The 23,869-nt window shown below is 43.0% G+C and overlaps 1 protein-coding gene across 6 annotated transcripts in view; it reads left to right on the top strand.

Annotated features, from left to right (window-relative positions):
• Positions 1–23,578, top strand: part of rerea (arginine-glutamic acid dipeptide (RE) repeats a) — a 167,964-nt gene extending 144,386 nt beyond the window's left edge. For 3 of the 6 annotated variants that reach the window (XM_038305947.1, XM_038305946.1, XM_038305950.1), the window contains 12 exons: positions 2,781–2,861; positions 14,086–14,248; positions 14,552–14,644; positions 15,113–15,312; positions 16,033–16,194; positions 16,276–16,389; positions 16,480–17,864; positions 18,808–19,030; positions 19,110–19,830; positions 21,142–21,315; positions 21,413–21,593; positions 21,668–23,578. In XM_038305947.1, the coding sequence (XP_038161875.1) occupies positions 2,781–2,861; positions 14,086–14,248; positions 14,552–14,644; positions 15,113–15,312; positions 16,033–16,194; positions 16,276–16,389; positions 16,480–17,864; positions 18,808–19,030; positions 19,110–19,830; positions 21,142–21,315; positions 21,413–21,593; positions 21,668–21,701 (3,531 nt within the window). In that variant the 3' untranslated portion in view covers positions 21,702–23,578. The remainder of the gene's footprint in view (positions 1–2,780; positions 2,862–14,085; positions 14,249–14,551; positions 14,645–15,112; positions 15,313–16,032; positions 16,195–16,275; positions 16,390–16,479; positions 17,865–18,807; positions 19,031–19,109; positions 19,831–21,141; positions 21,316–21,412; positions 21,594–21,667) is intronic. The other 3 variants (XM_038305949.1, XM_038305952.1, XM_038305948.1) reach the window with 2 other exon arrangements.
• The last annotated feature ends 291 nt before the right edge of the window (positions 23,579–23,869 follow it).

Here is a 23,869-nt window from a genome sequence, read left to right as displayed (position 1 = left end):
TAAAGTATTGATATACTGCTAAAGAGTTACAGTCTAGACTAATGTCTAATAAAGCTACAAAGCAAATGTTATCTTAGGAATCATAGGAATCATTAGCAGCTAACTCCCAGCCAGGCGCTGTCCCTTTGTTAGTGTAGATTATCCGTTTTAGATTTCTGCTAAGACAAGATTAAAATGGACTTATAAAGGAATGAGGAAGAAATAAACCAAATACAAACGTTAGGAGGTTCAGGCACTAACTCTTTGCCGGTCACAGTTTCTCAGCTTCTTTTTTTTTTTTTCTTGTCTATGTTTTTGTTTTTTTATTTATTGTAAGCAGCTCGTAAAAAAGTGAAATACCCTTTAATTTTAATATTGACAGTAAATTACGCAGCACACGATAACTTAAGGATCATTGTAAACAGGCTCACTAGGAAACAGAAAAAGGCTCTTGAGTTTTGTGGTCATTGAAAAGCTAGAAACAGACGCTAACATTAGCGCTGTCTGGGGCTATCTGTTAGCCAGTTGGGGATTAGATCTGTACTGACAAACCATTAATGTCATGTTTTTCACCCTGTCAATATTTATCTCTTACTAAGCACTAATATGGTTTCATATAAGTGATTTCCAGGTATTATAGATCTCTTCTTTTGTACTGAGTCTTGTTTCTGATCCTAACAACTGTTTTCTTTTTTTTATTATTACTGGTGAAATGAATATAAAAACAAATTGGGGGAATTTACACACTACTGCCCTTTCTTAAGATCAGGCTTTATAAAACAGTTAATTTGGCCAGTAATACAGTGGCATTTGAATCACAGGTTCTAACACTCCGATCGTTTACATGTATTTGGACATAATCGACTGAATTATGTAATATTGATCTTCTGGATCTCTGCAGCTTGTTTTATCTGAGTGAAGTTAGAGTGATGATCCAAATGTTAATCTGCCATTGACCTCTGAAGCGGCTGGAGATGGGTGCTGTATGATGAACTCAAAGCTTTCCATTATGGATTGCTCCATCTACTGGCTGATCAACTACTCTGTCATCGGAGTGATGGATGAAAACTTACTGATGTCCCATGTGACTAATGTGACAGGCCTTTTTGTTTAGATGTCAGCAGAGATTCACTCGTAAATCACTCCTTTTGATGTTTAGGCTGTTTAAGTAGTATCTTTAGTAGTAATTTAGTTACACCCTAATACTTGGAGAGTGTTTTCGTTAAGATCTAACTTGAAATGTGTTTTGCATCTCCTGGTTAGACGGAGCTGTTGTGCGTGTCTGTAATATTACCCCCTGGGAAAGGGTTGTGTTTTGCAGCTGCTTGCTTTACTTCAGTAAATTTGGCCTTTGTTCCACACCAAAGCTGGATATGTAAACAATCTGTGGTTACATAACTCACTGCGCTGGAAAGTGAAGTTCATTAGAAGCTCCATGTCTGTTTTTCCTTCCCACTCATCTTCCTTCCATCATGTCCAGAAGCTTATTCTCAAATTGTCAGCCTGCGTGTTTTCCTCCTCCCTCAGACTCACAGCTAGTTTTATCTCTGTAAATACTAACTCTAAGCTGTGAATGCATTTAGGGGAATAGTTTTCCTTAAAAGGCAGCTATTATAGATGTTTTCTATTTTTATTGTTAAACAGTTTCTGTTTTTTTCCTCTGTGGTGGATAAATATAAGCCTGCTCATTTAGATGTGGCAGAAACAGGCTGAAATGAGCCCCGCACCCAACATGAATCCACTTCAGGTTTTCCAGCCTGCCGCAAACCAGAGGCTCTCTTGCAGAAAGATCACATGTAAAGCCTTCCCCTTTGTAGTGGAGGAGCACAGAGTGACAAGCTATTTCTTTCTTGTTAGGAAAAAGAATCGCTGTGCTGTCCGAGACCTTGTGGATTTGTCCCCTGATTTATTTCCTTTCTCCTCCCCCCCTTTTACCTGCGGCTGGACGTAGATATTTGTGCTGCACTCCCTGTGGACTTTTCCCCGCTTTTTGCCGGAGTTACTTGGTTGGAAACGGTTGGCTGAGATCACTGAAGAACGGGGCTTGCCACTGGAGCAAGAAACTAAATCTGTTGGCCGCCTGCTTCGCTGGCTGTGAATGTTTTCAGCCACCGCTTTTTATGGCTGACAGTCTGTGGCTCTTAAAGGAGAAGGAAAGCATTTAGGTAGTTTGGATTTCTGGTTTTGTTTCTCCCTGTTGTTGTTTTTGCTCTCGGTGAGGTGAGACTGCATGTTCACATTTGTTTTTTATTTCAGATTAAAGCCACTGTCATGAAGTAGCCAGCTCTCTTGGTGTATTTGATCTCTTTTTACTCTTATAAGTGTTTATGTTGATTCTACAGATTTTAAAACCAGCAGTAAGTTGTAGTTAGGGTGATTTTCTGAATTTTTCAACTCTCAAGTTCAGGTTCTGACATTGAACTTTCCCTTTAGAGATTATTGCTGTCCTCGATCTGTTTTTATATCCAACAGTGTTTCTTTAACTGTGTTTTCACAGCACATGAAAAGACTGGGTTAATCTTAGTGTCTCTCCCTGCCTTACTTGTCATTTCCTCTCTCATTTTGCCCTGACATGGCTGTGTTTGCTCCGGAGTTTAAACGGAGCTACCGAGGTTTCTCAAACACACATCAAACCCCTCCAACCACAGACTAGAGAAACGAAAAACCTTTCTTCTTTTTTTCCCCCCTCTCTTGTTGTTGTGGTGCTCAGCAGTAACTTCTTGCAGCCGCAGCTTAGCTGACTTCACATACACTAATTTGTCTTCTTTTCTTTTTTTATTTCTTCCTCTGAAAAATTGCAGAAGCGCTTCATCAAAGGGCTGAGGCAGTTTGGCAAAAACTTCTTCAGGATCCGGAAAGAGCTGCTGCCCAACAAAGAAACGGTAAGATCTTTTATTTCTCTTTCTGTGTAACTCAAACTTTACAGAGTTTTGGATACAGGTGTGCAGAAAACTAGGGTCACTGTTAAACACTTCAGGCTTTCTAACTAGAGGCCTATTTATGTTATTCATTAAAACCTTCACTCTTGGATTTTCTTGAAAAAGAAACTGATAAAATTATGCATCTGCTTCAAGGACTCAACCTTAAAGCTAGCTCTAAATAAGTTGTAAAGTTGCAGCATATCTTAACTCCATGCAGACTGCCCTGTAAGTCTGCTGTAAAGTGTTTCCAATCATTGATAACTTTTACAGGATCTATCAGTAAATTGTCTTCATAATTTTCATTGCTTTCTGGTTTGATTTGTGCATTGAAGTTGCCCGAAATGGTAACGGAATGCTGAATTATTAATGGTTTAGATTTGAGGTCCAGTGGAGGCGGTTGTTTTATCCTGTAGCTAAGAGCTTTGCATGTCAGAGGCAGTGCCTTTGATTTGCGGAGGCAGTTATTTAATCTTTTCTCACACTCTGTAATTGTGTTATTTGCATACACTAGCAGCGTGGGGTGTTGGTGTCGCCACATTTCCCTCCACTGTGTTTGACTGAACACAAATATCGCTGTGGTAACTGGCCCTGAACAACTGTATGTAACCTCCTGTCATGGCATAGAATAGTCCAACTCTTAGGTTAGATAATCATTACTAAGATAACTTTTTATTTGTTGTATGAGGGTTTTTAACAGTGAAAAACTAAACTCTGTTGCTGCTCCTGTTTGCAGAAACTCACCACTGATTTCTAAGCAGAACGCTGCCAGCCAATGCAAGGTTTTAGTTTTATTATAAAGGGATTTTAGAGCAGCTTTTTGCATGTGTGACATCAGACATGCACCTTTGAGTTTGTTGCTGAATTATTCTCTGAAAAGCCGTTTGATTCTGAGAACCTTGCAGACCTTGTTGTTTTGTGTGGCTGCTCCTGCTGGAAGTGTGCCGACACAATGCTGACACAGACATCAAAGAGAGAAAAAAAAAACTAAATTGTTTGTCATGCTTCTCATCTGCTTCATTTCCTCGTCTGCTGCAGGGTGAGGGTACGGCAACCCTCTCTGTCAAATGCAGACTTTCATATACTCAGGAACTCCTTACTGTCGTGGCCTCTGTGCCACATCTTCTTTTTATTTCTTAGAATTGGAGCTTTGAAAAGAGGGTGCTTGATTTAGGTTTTACGCAGTTTGGAGCATGGCGTTACAACAAGGTTTAAAAATTATATGACTTGAAAACTTTTTCCACCACGGAGTTCCTTTGGTTTAAAGTCTCAGGTAGAAAACTTATGTGATTATTTGCTTTTATTTTCAATATGAGAACAGCGATTATTCCAGCTGAAATAATTAAGCTTCTTAATTATGACTTTAGTTGAAATAACATTTAATTTTTGTAATATTTGAGTACATGTCTTTTTTGATATACAAATATATTTAATAAGGATCCAGTACATTTAATTTTAAGTGCTTATTGAGCACAATTGTTTCACTTTTTGCAATCTTGCTCTTGAGGCTAACCCTTGAGTATGTTTTAGTTGTATAGCTATTTAGGTTATCTGCTTATGTAATCAACCTGCTGTCACTCAGCAATCAGTTTCAAAACAGTCTTACATTACTGAGAGTCATTAGCCTCCTGAAATCTCAACATTCTCTCTCTTTTTTAAACCAGAGATATTTACAATAAGCCAAAAAATTTGTTTTTTGTTTGTAAGTCTAGGAACCATTTTCAGCCAGCTGACTGGCAGTGAGCAGTAACAGGTGAAGGAGAGACAGCAGTTCGTCTGTGCTTCAGCTGGCTAAAATAAACCTTTTAGACCTTTTTAGGATCTAACAAAGAAGATGTTGCTACAGGACCAGCATCCGTCACTCCTGCTGTTCAGAACTGCAGGTAGCCAGTCTGTTAAACAGCTAGAATAGAATAGAATAGAATTCAACTTTTTGTCATTCCACTGTCACAAGTACAGAGCAACGAAATGAATTCTCTGCATTTAACCCATCCCCTTGGGGAGCAGTGGGCTGCCATTGTGAGGCGCCCGGGGAGCAGTGTGGGGTTAAGGGTCTTGCTCAGGGACCCAGAGTGGCAGTCTGTGGGAGTGGGGGATCGAACTCACAACCTCAGGATTCAAAGCCCAATGCCCTAACCACTAGGCCGCCACTCCCCTACCTGAGCTACCTGAGCAGATAGCCAGATGATACCAGCTGGACGTATCTGAGTTACTAATTTGAAGACTAAAAACAATCATTTCTGCTGTTTTATTCTAGGTTTGTGTTTAACGCTAACGTTGAGTTAATTTAAATAATTAGAAGAGAATACGTATCTTGGGCCTTTTCTTAATCTCTGATGGCTAATTTTTCGTTAAAAGCAGCTAGTTCTCTCTTTTATACACAAACTATTATGTCATGCCTTAGACCTTTATTTGGATATTTTATGCTTGTTTTTTGTAACCTGGAGGTTTTGAAAGAGTAGGAAATCTTAAACTGAAGTCTGTTCCTCTATAATCATTACAATTATTATTTTTTGGCTGTTGATTGGCTATAAAGGATGTATTAATGGAGTTGAACCTGGAGGGGGAGTTTACTTGGCAGGAAAAGTAATTGACCTCCTCCAGGATGGAAGCCCAGCACCACAAAGCAGAGAGGGAGATTAATTTTCCTCCTGCACACGGAAACTAAACTGGCCTTTAAACAGATAGGGTGGCTGTAGTAATGCACAGAGGAATGTTATGGGTTGGTTTAGAGAGAACTAGATGTCTTTGTAGCAGGACGATGCATATACATGATTATCGGTATTGTAGATTTATCCCTAAAGGAAGGTTTTGTTTACACAGTCACTGTATCATGACAATGTGGAGATTTTTTTTTTCTTCAGCTTAGGCTTCAGCCGTGCCTGTTTTGCTCATATTTTGTTTCATAAATGGAGCAATATGTTTCACAAGCCTGCTTTCTCCTGCCCTGAATCCTGGCATGCAGTGCAGAGTGTAAAGCCCTTGGGCGGATATCCAGGGCTACAGAGGTCCAGTACGGAGTGTCTGCCCCTCGCTGCTCCTCCTCGTTCATATTAGCCGCTCTGCCCCTGAAGCGCCTGCATAGCTCCAACAGCCAGTGCCAGGGGCAGGCACCCTGCTCTGTGTAAACACACCAGGCCTGACTAGCAGTCAGGAATGCCTTATATAAAGTCACAGCAAGGCCCAGCGGGGGGAGGTGGGTGTGTCGTCTGACCGTCTGCAGCTAGCTCTGCTGCCACCATTTCCTTCTCTTCAGAAAGGACGTCATGGAGCATGGACTCGCTGTTTGAACAGCTCAAATATGCTGAAATGACAGATTAGAGATAAACTCTGCGGCTGATATTTTTACTGGGGGGGAGGGGGGGGGGTCAACAGACTGTGTTTGCTAAACAGAGCTCTATCATTTTCAGCTCTGTTTGCTGTCCAGCTAAATACGGAAACAAACAAACCAAAACTTTCACAGATTTAAGAGAAGAAAAACAAGTCACATTTTCTGGAGATTAATCGCTCTTTACACTCGAAGAATACTGTCAACTACCTGCAGTTTTGCTGTTTTATGGCAGAGATATGCTCAGTGTTCAGTCGCCGTTTTCTGTCACTCCAATGAAAGGGAAAGTAAAATATTCTTCACTGAACAAAAACATTATTGCAAAACTATCTCATGCTTGAAACTGCTCCCTTTGTCTGTCCTGAGAGAGATTTTAAAGGGGCATGAAAGCACAAGTGATATATTTACATGATGCTCTCACAAGGGTATTGTACAGTTTATCGACCATAAACATAAATAAAAGAACTGAGCAGCTATAATTTAATAAGCTCAGTAACGCCACATAAAACGTTTAAAAGGCTGAAAACAAAAGCTGCAAGCATGTCTGCATTTTTATCAACTTTTGTTTTTTCCAAGTCTCATTTCTTTTTTTTTCTGTGGTTTTAACTGTTCAGATTTGAACCTTTTGCTTGATGATTAAATATGAAAGCTCAGAGAACACAGTGACGTTGATTTTCATAAGACAATACATTTTATTCTCAGTAGATTCAGACCTTTGGCATCCATATGATCAAAGATACAGAATAAAGCAGTCATATTTGTCCTGGTTGTAGAGGTGAACGATCATATTAGATAAGAAAAGTTTAGAAGTGGAAGAATTTCAGATTCTGAATGGTGGCAGCTGTAGATCTGAACACATTTTATGTACGCGCTGTTTTATCCTGCTGACATATACACTGTTTAATGTGGTTCATGTCACTGATTGAGGAAGACTTAATGCCCAACAATCAATGCCCCCACCTCTTGTCCAATGACTGCAGGAGATGGCCCCTTAAATAGTTAGATCAAGAGATTTAGAGTGTCAAACCTGAAAGGTATTTTTTAAAGAGGAGCTTATTTATGCTAGGATAATACATAAATCAATCATAAATAAGAATACTTTTACAAAATGCTGAATTACTAACCTGACCCCATTAAATGCAAGTTATTCTTTTGAATTGTTGGCATTGTTGTTCGTGTTTTAAAAAATGATTTTAACCTTTATAAAAAGTAGATTATATCAAAGCTGTTCTGTGCTCTTGTGCAAAATAATCCATATTTTTTGTTTATTTTTAACACAGAAGATCTTTTTTAGATCCCTGTGTTTTCTATATGCCGGTGAAATGAAATAGTTTCTTGATTTTGATTTAATTAATACAAAATCTTGTTTTTAACCATGTCACCTAACAGAAAATGCAGATGCAAATGTAGGAAGAGTTTATCCACAGTCTTTAATCCAGATTATTTATGCATATTGTTGGTATTAAAATCGAGGCTCTCTGGCCGTCTGTGCTTGTGATTTTTTTTTCTTGCCTTATCCCATTTAGCCAGGGCTCAGATTAACCAGAAGGTGACATGTCGAGCCGAGCTGCTCTCGTTGCATCTTGGTTTTTTGAGTAAAAGGAGCGCTCCGTCCCCTCCAGCTGCTGTCATTACAAGATGGCCAACAGGAGAGTACTGCTCTCAGAGCGACCTCCCAGCAGATGTTTGCCCCGGTACAATCTGCACTAATGTCAAATTGAATAAATTGCCTTGTCCTTAGCACAGCAACCCCAACCTTGGGGGGATAGGCGTAATTATAAATATTTAGGCTAAAACGCTAATTAGAGTTGCTACAAACTACGGTGGCCCGGTGGGTGTGGCGGCAGCAGCTGGTGTTGTGAACAGGTTCAGTGTTTGTTAAATCAGTAAAATGCTGTCAGAGCAGATAAATCCAACCAGCACACATTGATGTTCTTCTGCAGCTGAATGGAGGCACAATCCCCCAGCAGACTAATAGATGGAGCTTCCTGCGTAATTGAGTCTTTGGTAGGCTACGTGTTGTGGTTTTTGCAGACTGGCTTATCAGCACAACACGCTGGACCGAGCCTCCAACGCCGCTGCCTTCCATTCTGCTCTCACTGAGGAAAAGCGCTTACAGCAGGGGAAAACACGAGTGCTGATTCTTCATCGTGTGCATCCATGACCTGTGAAAGCTGAGCTCATTCAGTCTCTCTGTTACAGAGAGGAGCTTCACAGCAGGGGCGTCTGTCTTTTTAACCAGTTTCTACATGCACCCTGGTCCACCTGCAGGGATCCTCTCACCCTTACATGTTCAATCTCTTTAAAGCATTAGTCTTTTTAATGACCACACATTGTCTATATCTGATTCTACAATTGTTTTGACACTAAATAATAATCCTTTGTTAAAGCTTGTGCTTTATTACACAGAAATTATATATATATATATATATATATATATATATATATATATATATATATATATATATATATATATATATATATATATATATATATATATATATAAAACTTAGTCTAAAGCAACAATAGATATTACATTGCTATATAAACAGTTTTACTAGTTTTTATGCTAAATTGAAGTATTTAACGTGAAATTCCTAATCCAACTTGTAACCTGTTCTTTTAACTGAGACGGGGGGGGTAGGTGTTAAATTGTTGAATTTACTTTAAGGTCTCATTTTAATCAATTCAAATTTTTCCTCTATTTATCCACCAAAGCACACCTTTATTTAAAATAGAAAGTAGGCATTATGCTTAGGAGTGTTGGCCTAGTGGTTATAGCAGTGCACTTGTGTTCTGAGAAGGTTGCAAGCACCCGGTTGGATCCACACAGCCTCCACTCTGGGTTCCTGAGCAACACCCTTAACCACACACTGCTCTCTGGGCGCCCACAATGGCAACCTACTGCTCCGAGAAGGGATGGATTAAAATAGGTAGAGTAGGTAGGTAGTTTCTATTTGTAAAATAATATTTCTTTATTCAAAGCTGGGTTTTTTTTAATGATGATTTTTAATAGTTTTAAAAGGATTATTATCAATTTTTTGCTGGATGTAAAGCTTCTTACAGAAAACCACCAGTGTGTTTCTTTTTTTTTTTTTTTTTGTAAAAATGACAGGGCAGGCTTCAAGCAGAGCTGGCAGGAAAAGGCTGATGTGCTTCTGCCTACTGAAATGGTTCAGTAATCACCTCAGAGTTCAATTCTGGTCTTGTTGACATTCAGCAAGTTTCCTCCTGCTTTAACAGTCAGTCTGAAGGTGATGGAAGTCAGATCGCCCCCAAAACCTAACACTACGGCTGCCATGGGTGATGAGGAATTGAAAGTTTATGGGTCAAACCCATATATAATAAACTGTCATCTGATTTAGTTTGAAAATACTTCCCCCTAACCTTACTGAAATGAATCAGGAAGTACTCTACCCTCCTCCATGTGAAGGCTAAGGAGGAAACGGGAGGAGCCCTGCTTCATGCTCCTCTAATGGATGTTTACACAACTCACCATCAGCCAGCAGACCCCAGAAACGATATCCCAGAGCTCTCTGCCCCCCTCCCGCCGATCCCCTGAAATACTCATCATACACTTTTGCTTGCTAACTTTCCCTTGCTACGGTTAACTCTTGGTTTCAGTCTTGAGTTTCTATTGTGATTCACTGCTGGCTTTTTCCTAGCCGACCCTCACCCTGGTCGGCTCTCCCCCCGAAACGCTCCTCCTTCCCCTGCCAGCAACAGCCTTAACTGTTTGGCTTCATGTCAAAGCAGAGGCCTTTTGTGGCTCTGTCACAAATCTGCCAGGAAAAACAGAAACCATCTGTTCGGGCCTGGGTCTGAGAGCGGATGAGGGTGTAAACACTGGAGTTTAGCCCTCCGCCCTGCACACTGGACCACCTAGACCAACACTCCTACCAGCAATTAGGCTGCAGCCTAAATTAATTTAAAAGTTCTTCAGGATGCGACTTAACCCATTATAACCAGCCGAAACGGGTTTCTGCTAAACGCAATTCATTTTCATTCTAGTTTTCAAACATACACATACATATATATATAACAAGCTAATTTTAATTAATTACAAAACTGTTTATGTTTACTTCCTGATAAAGACAAATATTTGATATGAAAAAAAAATATATATATATATATATTGATAATTCCAGCTCACTGAAGACATCTAAGTTCCTTTTCTCCTTCGGATATCTGTAATGGTAGCTGCTTTTAATGTAGCACATGGCTAATTAGCATATCATTACATCGGCGCATTACTGAAGCTGTTTCAGAGCCACTGCGCCTAGACTCATTATCAGGTTAACAGTCGGTTAAATCTGGTCCAACTGGTAGAGACAGAAACTCAACAGTGTCTAATTACAAAAAACAATGCTTCATTCAGTGGTTTTCATTTTGTAAATTGTACTTTAAAAGTATTTATCTAACATTAACCAGTCAAGGTTGTAGTATGAAGATAATCTGCTCCCACAGACTTGGATTTTAAAGAAAGCTCTAGATATATGAACCCTAATACAGAAAATGTGTTAAAAGATATATTATTAATAGGTATGAGCGGATTTGTAGTAAACCTGCACAGAAAAACAGTCTTTAAACAATATTAAAAACACTCTTTAGACTGGAAGGTGTTTAGAAACTATGCCTCTCAATCAGAGAGAGAGTGAGAACCTCAGCAAGTAACAGGAAGGCCAAACCGAATATGGCAAACTTGCTCTGTTTAAGGAAAATGATGCATTTACGATGTTACTTCAATTTTGCAACGCCTGATTTTGATCAAATGTTTCAGCACATGTTCTTGTACTTGAAATCTATTTCACAGTCGCATATGTATGTGTAGTTGCCTGCTTTAAGTGGAAGCCCTGAGTGTCGTGATAGGAGGGGTAAGCCTTTTGCTTGTCGGATAATCCAGCAGCAGAAAGCTCCTGCAGATGGAAGCAGTCTAAAAGGCCTTTTAATGCTGAGCTTATGTTGTCACTATCTCATGTTCTGCAGAGCAGCAACAGCAAGGTCTGTGTCGCCATGCAGCGATTTAGTAGACTCAGAGGTAATTATTAAGCAAAAGCCAGGACCTGTCGAGATTTCTGTCATATAAGTTATTTTTTACTAGATTCCTATGAGCAGTTTTGGAAGTAGTTTGTGGAGTTTTTAGCTTTTCTGGTATCTATTGAAAAAAAAAAAAGAAACACATTTCACTTTTAAACCTCTTACTGGCAGCCCAAACGTCCAATAGAGGGGTAGAAACAGAAGGTAATGAAAGTTAAAGTGCTGCTGGGGGCCTACGGCAGCATGACAAAGTGCCTTTGATAGAGAAAAGTACACAGTCGGGTGAGAGACACGACTGATGTGGCTTCAGAGGGCCTAAATTTGACATGCAGGCAGGCTGAGAGGTAATCTGTCTGTCTCCCTTTGACACTAATTTACAGCGCAAAGCTTCCCTCAGCCGCAGTAATGCCGTGTTCATCTTAGGCTGCTTTTATCTCACATATTGTAGAACTCTGCTGCTCGTTGAAACTGTTATGTTTCCCAAACAATCCCTCCTTTGTTTACAGTGACTCACTGAAAACGAGCTGCACAGAAAGGATCATCTTTCTCGCTTTTATTCCATTTAAATTTCCTTCTCATCTAATCAGTTGCTTAAACTCAGGAAGACTTTATTAATCTGCCTGCTCTGTTGTTTGGTTTATTTACATCCGGTAGCAGCTAATCACTGCACCTGTTAATTCTCTTTGAAAAGTCTGAGTTAATGTTTTCATTGTGCTCGCCCTGATATAATAGTACTTGACACAGTGTAAGTGATGGAGAGGCAGGGTGACCTTTCCTCTTGTCTGCCAAGCTGGTTCTGAAGCAGTGTGTTTGTCAGCCTGCAGCGAGGCACTGCTGAGAACAGTCATTAGGCACAGAGCAAAGCCAGCGCTCGGCACCACTCGACACTTTTGATCTGCACATTTCAATTAGATCTCACATCAGGACGCCTGCCTTCCCTCAGTTAGCACCTGTGGCCTGCCTTTCCAGCTGGCCTCGGCCAGGTTGGAGGAGGAGGAGCTCAGGAAGCGGAACAACATGAACCGTTACCGACTGAAATAAACGGACAAACTGAAGGAAAGAGAGCAGCTTTTAGGAGTTCCCATTAGCTTCCTGTTAGATTGTAGTTAGAGAAATTGATTTATCAAAATATTCGGGAGGTTTCCTCACAGGTTAGTGTAGATTTTAATTATGAACACTGAAACTAGGGAGACAAACATTTCTGTATCCAGGCCTTATTCCCCACCTGACTTTCCTGAAAGTTCAATCTATGTTTCTATCCATCTATTATTCATCTATACATACCTCAGTTTGTTTATCTACTCTTTATTCCATTTGAATATTCATCCATCCATCTGTGATTTTTCCAAGTTACAAATTTATAGTGATGCAACTATATAAAGATTACTATAGTAGATTTGTCCTCAAGCAGTATGAACGGTACAGAGAACCAGTCTGGAAAGGATCTGGACTTTGTTGAAGCTGTGAAGGAAACCATGGAAGCTCCTTAATTTCCTCTGAAACAGGAGCAGGTCTCTCTGAACTCCGACACACTCAGTAAATGCTCCCAGCCCTGCTTTGCCTGATCGTTTGGGAGTCCTTACTGTTTTCTGGTAGATATGAATTTCCTCTAAGAACCACATGAAGGGAAATCTTATTAAGTGGCCTAAATCCCACTGAGTTGAGCATTATCTACCAATCAGAGTAGCAATTCAGGAAGAAACAAGCTTAGTCTTTAATGTTGAATCTAAATGACTTGTTGGAGTAAAAAAAAAAAGCTTTCTCATGTTTTTTGCAGCCATCGGCAACCGGCCTCAAGCAGACTCCTTTTTATGATAAGAAATGAAAGCTTCTGCAGCCCCTTTGTTTCCTTTAGTTAAACTCTATTCTTTTGAACAGCTTGCTTTCCGTCTGTTAGATTTCTTACAGCAGCTTATAAACATTTGTTTTCATCCTATCTTTTTTTGTTCCCCACTCTTGTTTGTTTTTAGCTCATTTTACAGGCGCTGCTATTGCCGAAAAGTCGTTAATGCCTTTTAGAGAGCAATGGGCTGACTAATTTATGTCAGGTTTTGCAGCTGAAGCGGAGAAGGAAAACAGTCAATAGCTATTAAACCCAGGGAGCTTTGTCGAACAGCAGTTTAACAGACCCCCGCCTGTAGATGGCTGCCCTCTGGGCTTTAAAGATTACAGGTGACTTACTGCTCACCAAACAATCCCATAACATGACTTCATGAATATGTCATCCAGACACTAGATGACTACTAACTAGTGAGAGTTTGTTGTTGAGTTTCACCCTTCAAAGCTCTCATCAGCACCTTTCAAAGCTTGTGTGTCATTGCTATATTGGAAACCAGATGGTAATTGTGCTTTTTGATCCATGGTTGCGTGTGTAAATGTTTCATTTTGGGTATTGATTTCTTGGCGGCCCTTTTGTGCTTGGATTTGTCCACCCGGCTTGCTGGCAAATGCACCCCACCGAATGTTTGATTAAAGTTCAATTGACTCTTCCAGCGAAGGGGCGAGCAGCCATTTCACTCCCTATTTGTAGCGCCAAAGCGCTGCCTGACACGTTCTTTTGTTCCCATTCAACCTCCTGCCACCCAGGCAGCCACCAAAGCACTGATCCTAATATCCCACATTCAGAGAGCCTCCTTGCTTAATCCTGGGACAGACAGGGCTGCAGCACAAACACGCCTCAGGCACCTACAAATCCCGACATGGACTGACCTGCACTGCGGCCTTTCACTCTCAAACTCTGTTCCAAAAATGTTTTTGGTCGTCACACTTATTGAAACCCAAACAAAATGACTCTATGAGAATAAATCTGCCGTTCTGTTTCAGGGAGAGTTGATCACCTTCTACTACTACTGGAAGAAGACGCCAGAGGCCGCCAGCTGCCGAGCTCACAGAAGACACCGCCGCCAGCCTGTTTTCCGCCGCATCAAGACACGAACCGCCTCAACTCCTGTCAACACCCCCTCACGCCCGCCCTCAAGCGAGTTCTGTACGTAAACACACTCAACCTTATTAGGCCCATTGCTAAAGTATTCAAACCCATTTGCAGCATTATCACAAACAATCGCGTGAGGATTTTCTGCAACAGACCAAAACACAGGAAGTCAGCCTTTTACTGTTCTAATGTTCTACAGTTTCAGAGGCTGTAGGCTTATAGTTGGTATGTTGCATAATCCCACTGTGAAATGCACAAAGGCATTGTGGGTGAATACTTTAGCAGCTGCATGTGGCCGATGAATATATAACCTGGTTTATACGATGTAAAAACTGTGATATATTGTGTTTCTTCCAGTGGACCTGAGCTCTGCCAGCGAAGATGACTTTGACAGCGAAGACAGCGAACAGGAGCTGAAGGGCTACGCCTGCCGACACTGCTTCACTACCAGTAAGCAAGCCGCTTCTGCACACGCTTCGTCATTCGGTGTCGCTTTGCTATTCCTGGTGTGTGCTGGGATCTGTTTGATCCCCCCCCAACATGGAGCTGTGTGACAGATGGGCATCAGAGGATGTCAGGACTAATTTGATCAAATCAGACATGAGCCCACAGCTCGTTCACTCTCCCCACCTCATTATCCTTGTCTCTTTTTTTCCACACAGCTGGCTCCCACAACCAGGCTGCCAGCTGAACAGTCTAAGGTTGCCACCACAAGGGTGGCTAATACGTTTGGCTTCACCTTGTGAACACAGAGTGATAAATCACTGACAATTTAGGTGTAGGGTATAGCGCTGGAAATGTAAAGTTAGAAGTTGGCTGAGGATCTTCTTTGTATTCTGCGGTTGTCGGTTTATTGCAGTGTGTTGCTTATTGCCTGTGAGAGTGTCGTATTTCTCAACTGTGAATGGCTTTCCTCAGCCTCCAAGGACTGGCACCACGGGGGCCGGGAGAACATCCTGCTGTGCACCGACTGCCGCATCCACTTCAAGAAGTACGGGGAGCTGCCACCCATCGAGAAGCCTGTGGACCCGCCGCCATTTATGTTCAAACCCGTCAAAGAGGAAGAGGATGGACTCGGCGGGAAGCATAGCATGAGGACTCGACGGAACCGAGGCTCGGTGCGCAAACACTATCTCTTCACAATCACCCATCTATTTTCACCTTTAGGAAACGAATCTTCCAGACATCCCAGGAGAAATAAACAGTGAGACTACTGTGTCTGCTGTCATGAAATAAATAGCACAGGAATAACATTTTCTTTTATTCGGGATTCTAAGGCAGTCTGGAAATGTAAAGTTGAAGTATTTCCAGGTCTGTAGAAGTATTAAAAAAGAAAGTAGAAAATATATGGATATTCAAATTTATTTTGTCATCTTTTGTCTAACTATTGAGCTTTCCATTAATTCTTAGATTCCTTTAACATCCATCTATTATAGGTTTCCAAAAAGCCCAAAATGTCAAAGTCAAGATTACCACAAAAAAAAAAAACAAATTAACAAAAAACTGCTTTCTTTTTAATAAACCAAGCATGTAATATTGTAATGATTTCAGTTTTTTTTTTTTTTTGTAAGAAAAATTTTATGTTTAAATCGATGAAGACCCAGTAAAGGGGACCAGTGTGAAATGCTAGAAATATTTTTGGGTATCTGTAAGAACAAAATCAAAATCTGCTTTTAAGTAGAGGTCACTCGACCCTGGAGCTCACTTTGACCACCCCTAAACCATTCCATCATACATGCATCCATCTGTTCTATTGGTTTCTAGACAAATTAGTTTTTTCAAATATGTGACGTCCACATGGAGGTTAATGTGAGCATTGGTCTCCACTTTGATAACAGATGTCAACGCTACGTAGTGGTCGTAAGAAGCAGACAGTCAGTCCCGATGGCCGAGCCTCGCCTACCAACGAGGACCTGCGCTCCAGTGGGCGAACCTCGCCGAGCGCAGCGAGCACTGACAGCACCGACAGCAAGACAGACTCCATGAAGAAGCCAAGCAAGGTAAACATAGACCCATTCCAAAACATTAGATCTCTATCCCAGTCATGTGCTGTGCTCTCTAATGGCTCTGCTGCTTCACAGAAGATTAAAGATGAAGCTCCTTCACCTATAAAGAGTGCCAAACGGCAGAGAGAGAAGGGAGCTTTAGACTCAGAGGACCCTGAGAGGGCCAGTGCCAAAAAGTCTAAGACACAGGTGAGTCTGTTTGACATTCGGCAGGTGCTGTATTTAACTCAGAGGTCAGGTTGTTGTGAGCTTCATCTCTTCTCATCTGATGTCTCCCAGGAGCTCACCCGGCCAGACTCGCCATCAGAATGTGATGGGGAGGGAGAAGGGGAGGGTGAGAGCTCTGATGGGAGGAGCATCAACGAGGAGCTCAGCAGCGATCCAAAAGACATCGACCAGGACAACCGGAGCTCATCCCCAAGCATCCCGAGCCCCCGCGACAACGAGAGCGACTCGGACTCTTCAGCCCAGCAGCAGCAGCTCCTGCAAAGCCAGCACCCTCCGGTCATCCAGTGCCAACCAGGCACCTCAGCTGCCTCTACAGCACCAGTTCCACCTGCAACCTCAACCCCCTCCCTGCCTCCACAGGTGGCCCCCACTGCTGCTTCCACCTCTCTACCTCCTCAGCCTCTGTCCCAGACCAGCCCCATGTCTCTAATCCAGTCTGGGGCGTCGCTTCACCCTCAGAGGTTACCGTCTCCTCATTCACCTCTGACTCAGGCTCAGCCTCCTGGTTCCTCAGCCCCACACCAGTCTCTACCCAGCCCCCATCATGGGCCCATGCCCCCCATGCCACACCCACTACAACCAGGTCCTCCTCACATGCCTCATCCACACGCCATGACCCCTCAGGGATTCCCTGTGGTTCCCTCTCAGGTCCCGCCCCCATCTGTCTCTGGCCAATCACAGCAGAGGTCTCACACTCCTCCTCCTCAGTCCCAGCCATCCTCTCAGAGTGGAGGCCAGCCCCCCAGAGAGCAGCCTCTGCCCCCTGCACCCATGGCCATGCCTCACATCAAGCCCCCTCCAACGACCCCCATCCCTCAGATCGCCACCCCACAGTCTCACAAACACCCGCCTCACGTGTCTGCACCTCCGTTCCCTCAGATGCCTTCAAACTTGCCTCCACCTCCTGCCCTGAAGCCCCTCAGCTCTTTATCCACGCATCATCCTCCGTCAGCACACCCCCCTCCCCTCCAGCTCATGTCTCAGCAGCAGCTCCAGCCTCCACCGGCCCAGCCTCCGGTCCTCACCCAGTCCCAGAGCCTTCCACCTTCAGCCAGCCACCAGCCTACCCCACCACCTCCCCTCCCACCTCCCGCTGCGGCGTCACATCCCAGCGGGGCACCGCCACAGCCACCTTTCTCCTCACATCCTTTCAGCACAGTTCTACCTCCAAGCGGCGCCCCACCCTCCTCGTCGAACTCTATGCCTAGCTTACAGACGCCGTCGTCGTCTTCATCCGCCCCGTCCTCTTCCATCTCCATGCCACTCCCCGCCTCGGTCAGCTGCGCTCCCCCCGCCCAGGTGGTGCCGCCTGTCCATATCAAAGAGGAGCCTCCAGATGAGGTGGAAGAGCCTGAGAGCCCGCCTCCCCCACAGAGGAGCCCCTCCCCGGAGCCCACCATTGTCAATACGCCTAGTCACGCCAGCCAGTCAGCACGGTATGTCTGGAAACATGGCAGCATGTTGTTTTATACACTGACAACAAAAAAGTAGAAAAAGGCCAGTATGACGTGGAAGTCTTTATACATATAGTTCTAGGTATGAATTAGTGAGGGAGGGATAATTTTCCCATAGTTCCAAAAATTCTACAAACTATAGCTGCTCTGCCCCTCCAATCGAATGTGAAGCCTCAGCGAGTATCACAGCAGGACCACAGGGGACTGCTGGGAGGCCAGAACGATTCAAATCCCATTCATGCTCTGCGTGTCTACCAGATATTAAACTGGTTGAAGTTTAACTGCCCTTGATTTCTAAAGCTGACCTAGATCTGTGACCCAAATCCTTGAACTGATGGAGAGCGGCAGGAACGTCCTGATGATGGAAAGTAGAGAGGAGATTGAGGGAAATATGGGTTAATCTTAACTGCTGTCAGCACTGCAATATTCAATCGAAGCAATCGCGTGTTTAGTTAATGCTGTGCCGCTCTTATAGAAGCTACTGATGTTTTTACAGGTTTGCTTTGCACCCAAAAAAAAATGCTGGCTGTGTTTTTTCAGCTCTGATGCAGAGAATGGAGCGCGGTCAGCAGAATGGCCATCCAAGGCCACAATTAGCCCTGAGGTGGCTGATAGTTTAGAATTACAGAGGATGGAGCTGAGGGAGATTAATTACAGCGAGACATCAGCGAACCCAGGCATCTGAAAATGACTATCTGTGGTTACCTTGTGCTTAAAGGACTCGAGGACTGCCAATGAATAGCAATGAGGATTTTAACTCAGAGTCAGCGTAGCAGCAGAAGTGGCTGTAGAGGGAGTTTTTTCATTTCTGAATAATGAGCCACTGTAATACACGTCAGGGCTTTTAAATGAAGATGTAGTTTCCTTGCTTTAATGATTGTAGTCCTCATGTCTAACCTAAAAATGTTCTGTGTTTTTGCCGCAGGTTCTACAAGTACCTGGACCGGGGTTATAACTCGTGCGCTCGGACAGATTATTACTTCACTCCACTGGCTTCGTCTAAGTTGGCCAAAAAGAGAGAAGAAGCTCTGGAGAAAGCGAAGCGGGAAGCTGAGCAGAAAGCCAGGGAAGAGAAGGAGCGGGAAAGGGAGAAGGAAAAGGAACGAGAAAGAGAGCGTGAGCGAGAGAAGGAGGTGGAGCGTGCAGCGGTCAGTACCTCCTTCCTTCGCATTTCCTTGGTTTTTCTACAGTTGGATAAAGTTAAGTTTTATCTCTTTGTCTTCACAGAAAGCTTCCAGTTCTGCTCATGAAAGTAGAATGGGGGAGCCCCCCATGGCCGGCCCCGCTCACATGCGTCCCCCATTCGACGGCCCCCCAACTACAATCGCAGCGGTGCCTCCTTACATCGGCCCCGACACACCCGCCCTGCGCACCCTCAGCGAGTACGCCAGACCCCACGTCATGTCCCCCACCAACAGAAATCACCCGTTCTTCGTCTCCCTGAACCCCGCAGACCCGCTGCTGGCCTACCACATGCCCAGCCTTTACAACGCCGACCCGGCCATGCGGGAGCGGGAGCTACGAGAGCGAGAAATGCGGGAGAGGGAGATAAGGGAGCGGGAGCTTAGGGAAAGGATGAAACCGGGCTTCGAAGTCAAACCTCCAGAAATGGACTCGCTCCATCCTTCAACAAATCCAATGGAGCACTTCGCCCGGCACGGAGCCCTCACCTTACCTCCCATGGCCGGCCCTCACCCCTTTGCCTCCTTCCACCCTGGCCTGAACCCATTGGAGCGCGAGCGGCTAGCCCTGCCGGGGCCCCAGCTACGGCCGGACATGACTTACCCAGAAAGGCTGGCTGCAGAGCGGCTCCACGCTGAGAGGATGGCCACGGTGGCCAACGACCCCATCGCCCGACTGCAGATGTTCAACGTCACGCCGCACCACCACCAGCACTCTCACATCCACTCCCATCTCCACCTCCACCAGCAAGATCCGCTCCACCAAGGTAAATGAAAGCCCTGCTTATATCCAACAATGTTCCTGTGATGTTTATGTATCAAGAAAGCTTCATAACATTAATAGTTAACATGCTTTGATAGTTAAACTCAAAGATTTTTTATTTTTCATAAGATCAGAACTGTTAGAGATACAAGATTTGTTCAAGTTAGTAATAACTTAAAGTGTGTTAGATTGTTTCTGTCTTTAAAAACATTAATTTGCTCATTTTGTGTTCAGCCATACATTTACACGGCCTTGCAAAAGTATAATGCTCAAACCTTTTTGACAATATAATATATAATATCGCTTTGTAACAAAAATAATACAAATAGTACATTACTAAGTCAGAAAAGCTTTATTGACAAGTAGGTTTTACATAATAAAATTAGCTAAGAAGCATTTTCTGTACAATAAACAGTAGTGGAAGAAAAACATTTATTGTTCTGATATCACTAAGTAAAGTCTAATTAAATTGATTAATACTGTTTTGAAAATAATTCAGATGTTTGTTAGAACATTGGAGAACGAACAAACAGCATCATAAAGACCAGAGAACAAAGCTGGATTAGTTTAGAAATAAAAATCCCAAGCTTTGAACCAGCCTACTGAGCCCTGGCTGTCCACCTGGTCTGGATGAGCTGCAGAGATCCACTGATCTGTCAATCAGTCATGAACTTCATAAATCTGGCCAGATCATGCACACCACCTTGTTTGATTTAAAAGCACATCTCTACAGCACCATCATCAAAAAAGGCAGATCTTTAAAATCTATGTAGACAAACCTTCAGACAGAGCTGCATTCCATCAGTCAACTTTCCTGCTCTAGATAGTTGCATTGATTTCTGCAGACGTCCAACCTTTACACAAAACAGTTTGCAGAACTGCACAAATATTTCCATCATTTCTTATGCAGCAACAAGATGCATAAATGCATAAAACCACAAATAGAAGCTAGCAGGTTATGTAACAAAGAAAGCCATTAATACTTTTGCAAGGCTTTGAGGATGAAACTAAATGGCATTATGTTCTGTTGTTCTTACTGAAGTTGTTCTGTGAATATCTGTATTACTTCTCTCATCTCCAATAAAAGCTCACTGCAACACATTTCACAATTTAAATTGAAACTATTAGAAATGAAAGGCTGGTTTAAAAGCCGCCTCATTAAGCAAAAAGGATCTGAATGAAAATCAAAGCGGTCGCAGCAGCGGACCATGAGAGGAGTATTGTTGTATGAGACCGTGTATCGCTGATGATGCTATCGGCGATACACTGTCATGTATTGAGTGTACCTTGATCCTAAGACTCTGACACCCAGAAGGTGGTGGTGAATGTCTTGTCTGTCCTCCAGGGTCGGGGGCCCACCCGCTGGCCGTAGATCCCCTGGCAGCCGGACCTCACCTGGCGCGCTTCCCCTACCCGCCCGGCAGCATCCCCAACCCTCTCCTGGGCCAACCGCCGCACGAACACGAGATGCTACGCCACCCGGTCTTCGGTAAGCTCCCTGTCAGCGTCAGGCTGCTGTTAGCGCTCCATCAGACAGAGCTCTGGCACTAAGCACGTGTCCCCCCCCCTCCCTCTCTCTCCTGCAGGTGCTCCATACCCACGGGACCTACCAGGAGGTCTTCCACCACAGATGTCCGCAGCCCACCAGCTGCAGGCCATGCACGCCCAGTCAGCTGAGCTCCAGAGGCTGGCGATGGAGCAGCAGTGGCTCCACGGGCACCATCACATGCACGGGGGCCCTCTGCCTGGTCAGGAGGACTACTACAGGTCAGGCAAGCACCAAACCACCATCCTCCGTCGCCTTCAGTTTTCCTCTTTTTAAAGCCTGTTTTCCATTTCAGCCGGCTGAAGAAGGAAAGCGACAAGCAGTTGTAAACAACCTGAGAGAGGCGGCGACTGACGAGTGCAGGACACAGGAAGTTGTCACAGCAGCAGCAGTCTTGGAGGCTCTTCATGGACACCTCCAGTCTTGAAGAGGGCCAAGCAGATCTTCTGATTTCCTCCATTTTCTGTTCCTGTCCAGGACCTTTTTTTTTATTTTTATTTTATTTCCTTCTTAAGACATTGACTTTCTTTGGTATATAACCAATAGTGACGACATCCTCAAGACTCCTGCATGACAAGCTTCCCTGATGTTTTGTAGGTGCTAGAACAGACACTGTGCTTATCAAGAAGAAAAAAAGAATAAAAACATAAAGACCTGTCAGACCATTTATGGAAAAATAACAAGTGCTATCTTAAATTCAACGTTTATTTTAATACATTGTTGGAAGTTTTTCATAATTTTAAGAAAAGCTACAGCATGGCGTTTTTCAGTCTGTAAATAGTATATATAAACATATAATTATAATTATTATTATTATTACTAGGTGTGGACTCCAAGTCGTTTCAGCCTCCAATATAACTTGTTTTGAAGCATTATCCCTTGTTTCAGAGGGGAGCACCATGGCATTATAAGAGCAGTTTCTGAGAGTTGCGGTTCGGTTGTGACCTCACTGTGTTAGATTTAGTCCCACATACGCTTGTTGTATGTAAACCATACCCCCCCCTTCATGCCCTCCACATCCACCCATCCATCAGCTGTGACGGTTGTCAGATTCGGCGTGTCGAGTTACTGATCTGAAACACTTGAAGAGGCAGAAGATTAAAAAAAGGAGAACTTTGCACTGAGTGTCTGGAGCTCTGTTAAAATGCTTTTTATCCCTTTTTTTGTATTTAAGGAGGAGGAACGGGACACCCTTGCTGTCTGTCGGGTTTTTAAACATTGGTTTTATTTTTGATTTCTTAAGATATGGACACATTTTAGGTCAAATTAGAGGCAGTTTCTCCATTTTTGACTCGGTCTTTAAACCTTAAAAGTCCTCATGTCAGTCTTTAGTTTCAAAGCACCTGCTACACATTTAATATCAGGAAACCACTTAATAGGGTCTGTGAGGCCAAATGAAATCAAAAAGCGTTCATGATGTACAAATAATACAAAACCTCACCATCTGCTGGATGTCTGCCGACCACCAGGTGGTGAAGGTATGACCATCATTTTAATTGTTTTGTTTACCATCATATCGCTTGTTTTTATGTATTTTGTTGAGACACAACCAGCTTCCTGGAGGTTTGGGAGTGTTGTGGTTGTGTGACACCAACTGTTACATGTCATAATAATGCACAAGCCCATGTTTTTTTATTTGTTCTGCCTTTTTATTTCTCCCATGCACTAAGACTGTTTGTCATGGACATGTAGAAAATAAAACTGTGGCTTGTTCTTATTTTCATTGGAAGCCGTTGAAGAAACTTTATCTGCATTAAAAACGACCGCATTTTCCCATGGAGCACTATTTTTCATCAAAAGGCCTGCAAAAGTTAAAAGTAACAAAAGATAATGAAACACGGACAACCGCCTGTCACTCCATCTCCCCTTTCCTTACCGTGTTCCATCTCTCTACTCATCTCCCTCATCCTTTTATTCCCTCTTCTTTGTGTCTCCGAAGCCTTTGATGTTAAGTGTTGTCAATGGTTTAGCTTCTTGTTTCAAAGCGGCAATAGCAGAATGTAAATTCTGACTGCTAAGATTTATATATATACTGGTATCTTGAAGCTTATTGTATATATGAGTAGTCGCCATGGGATGACACAATGTAAAACAAAAAGTAGAAATAATAAGAAAAATTGTGAGTCCTGTGTTCTCTCCATTTGAGTATTTTGTAATTTTTTTGAAAAATTTGTGGAATTAAAATAAACGAATGAGTTACACCACAGATAACGACTCATCTATCCTGTCTATTGGACATAAAGAGCCTCCTAGGTTTTGCATTTTGTCACACACCCTAGTATTTTTATAGATTTTAATTTGATAAAACATGAGAGGTTTCTAAGTGTCTGAGCAGCTCTAAATGAATCGGGGGATTTTGACATTTTCTACAAAACTTAAAGGTGAGTTTTGGATTCAGGCCCTTACTCTGCCAGGTTGGTATTTTAGAACAACCTTTTGTTTCTTCTATTCTTCTTTCTTTTCTTCTATAGGGATGCCTAACCTTGTTTTATGTTTA

The sequence above is a fragment of the Cyprinodon tularosa genome, unplaced genomic scaffold, assembly GCF_016077235.1.
Source record: "Cyprinodon tularosa strain WSP-4 unplaced genomic scaffold, ASM1607723v1 ctg57, whole genome shotgun sequence".
NCBI classification, from domain to species: Eukaryota; Metazoa; Chordata; class Actinopteri; order Cyprinodontiformes; family Cyprinodontidae; genus Cyprinodon; species Cyprinodon tularosa.
The sequence above is the reverse complement of the archived record's forward strand: the minus strand, read 5'-3'. Positions and strand labels throughout refer to the sequence as shown.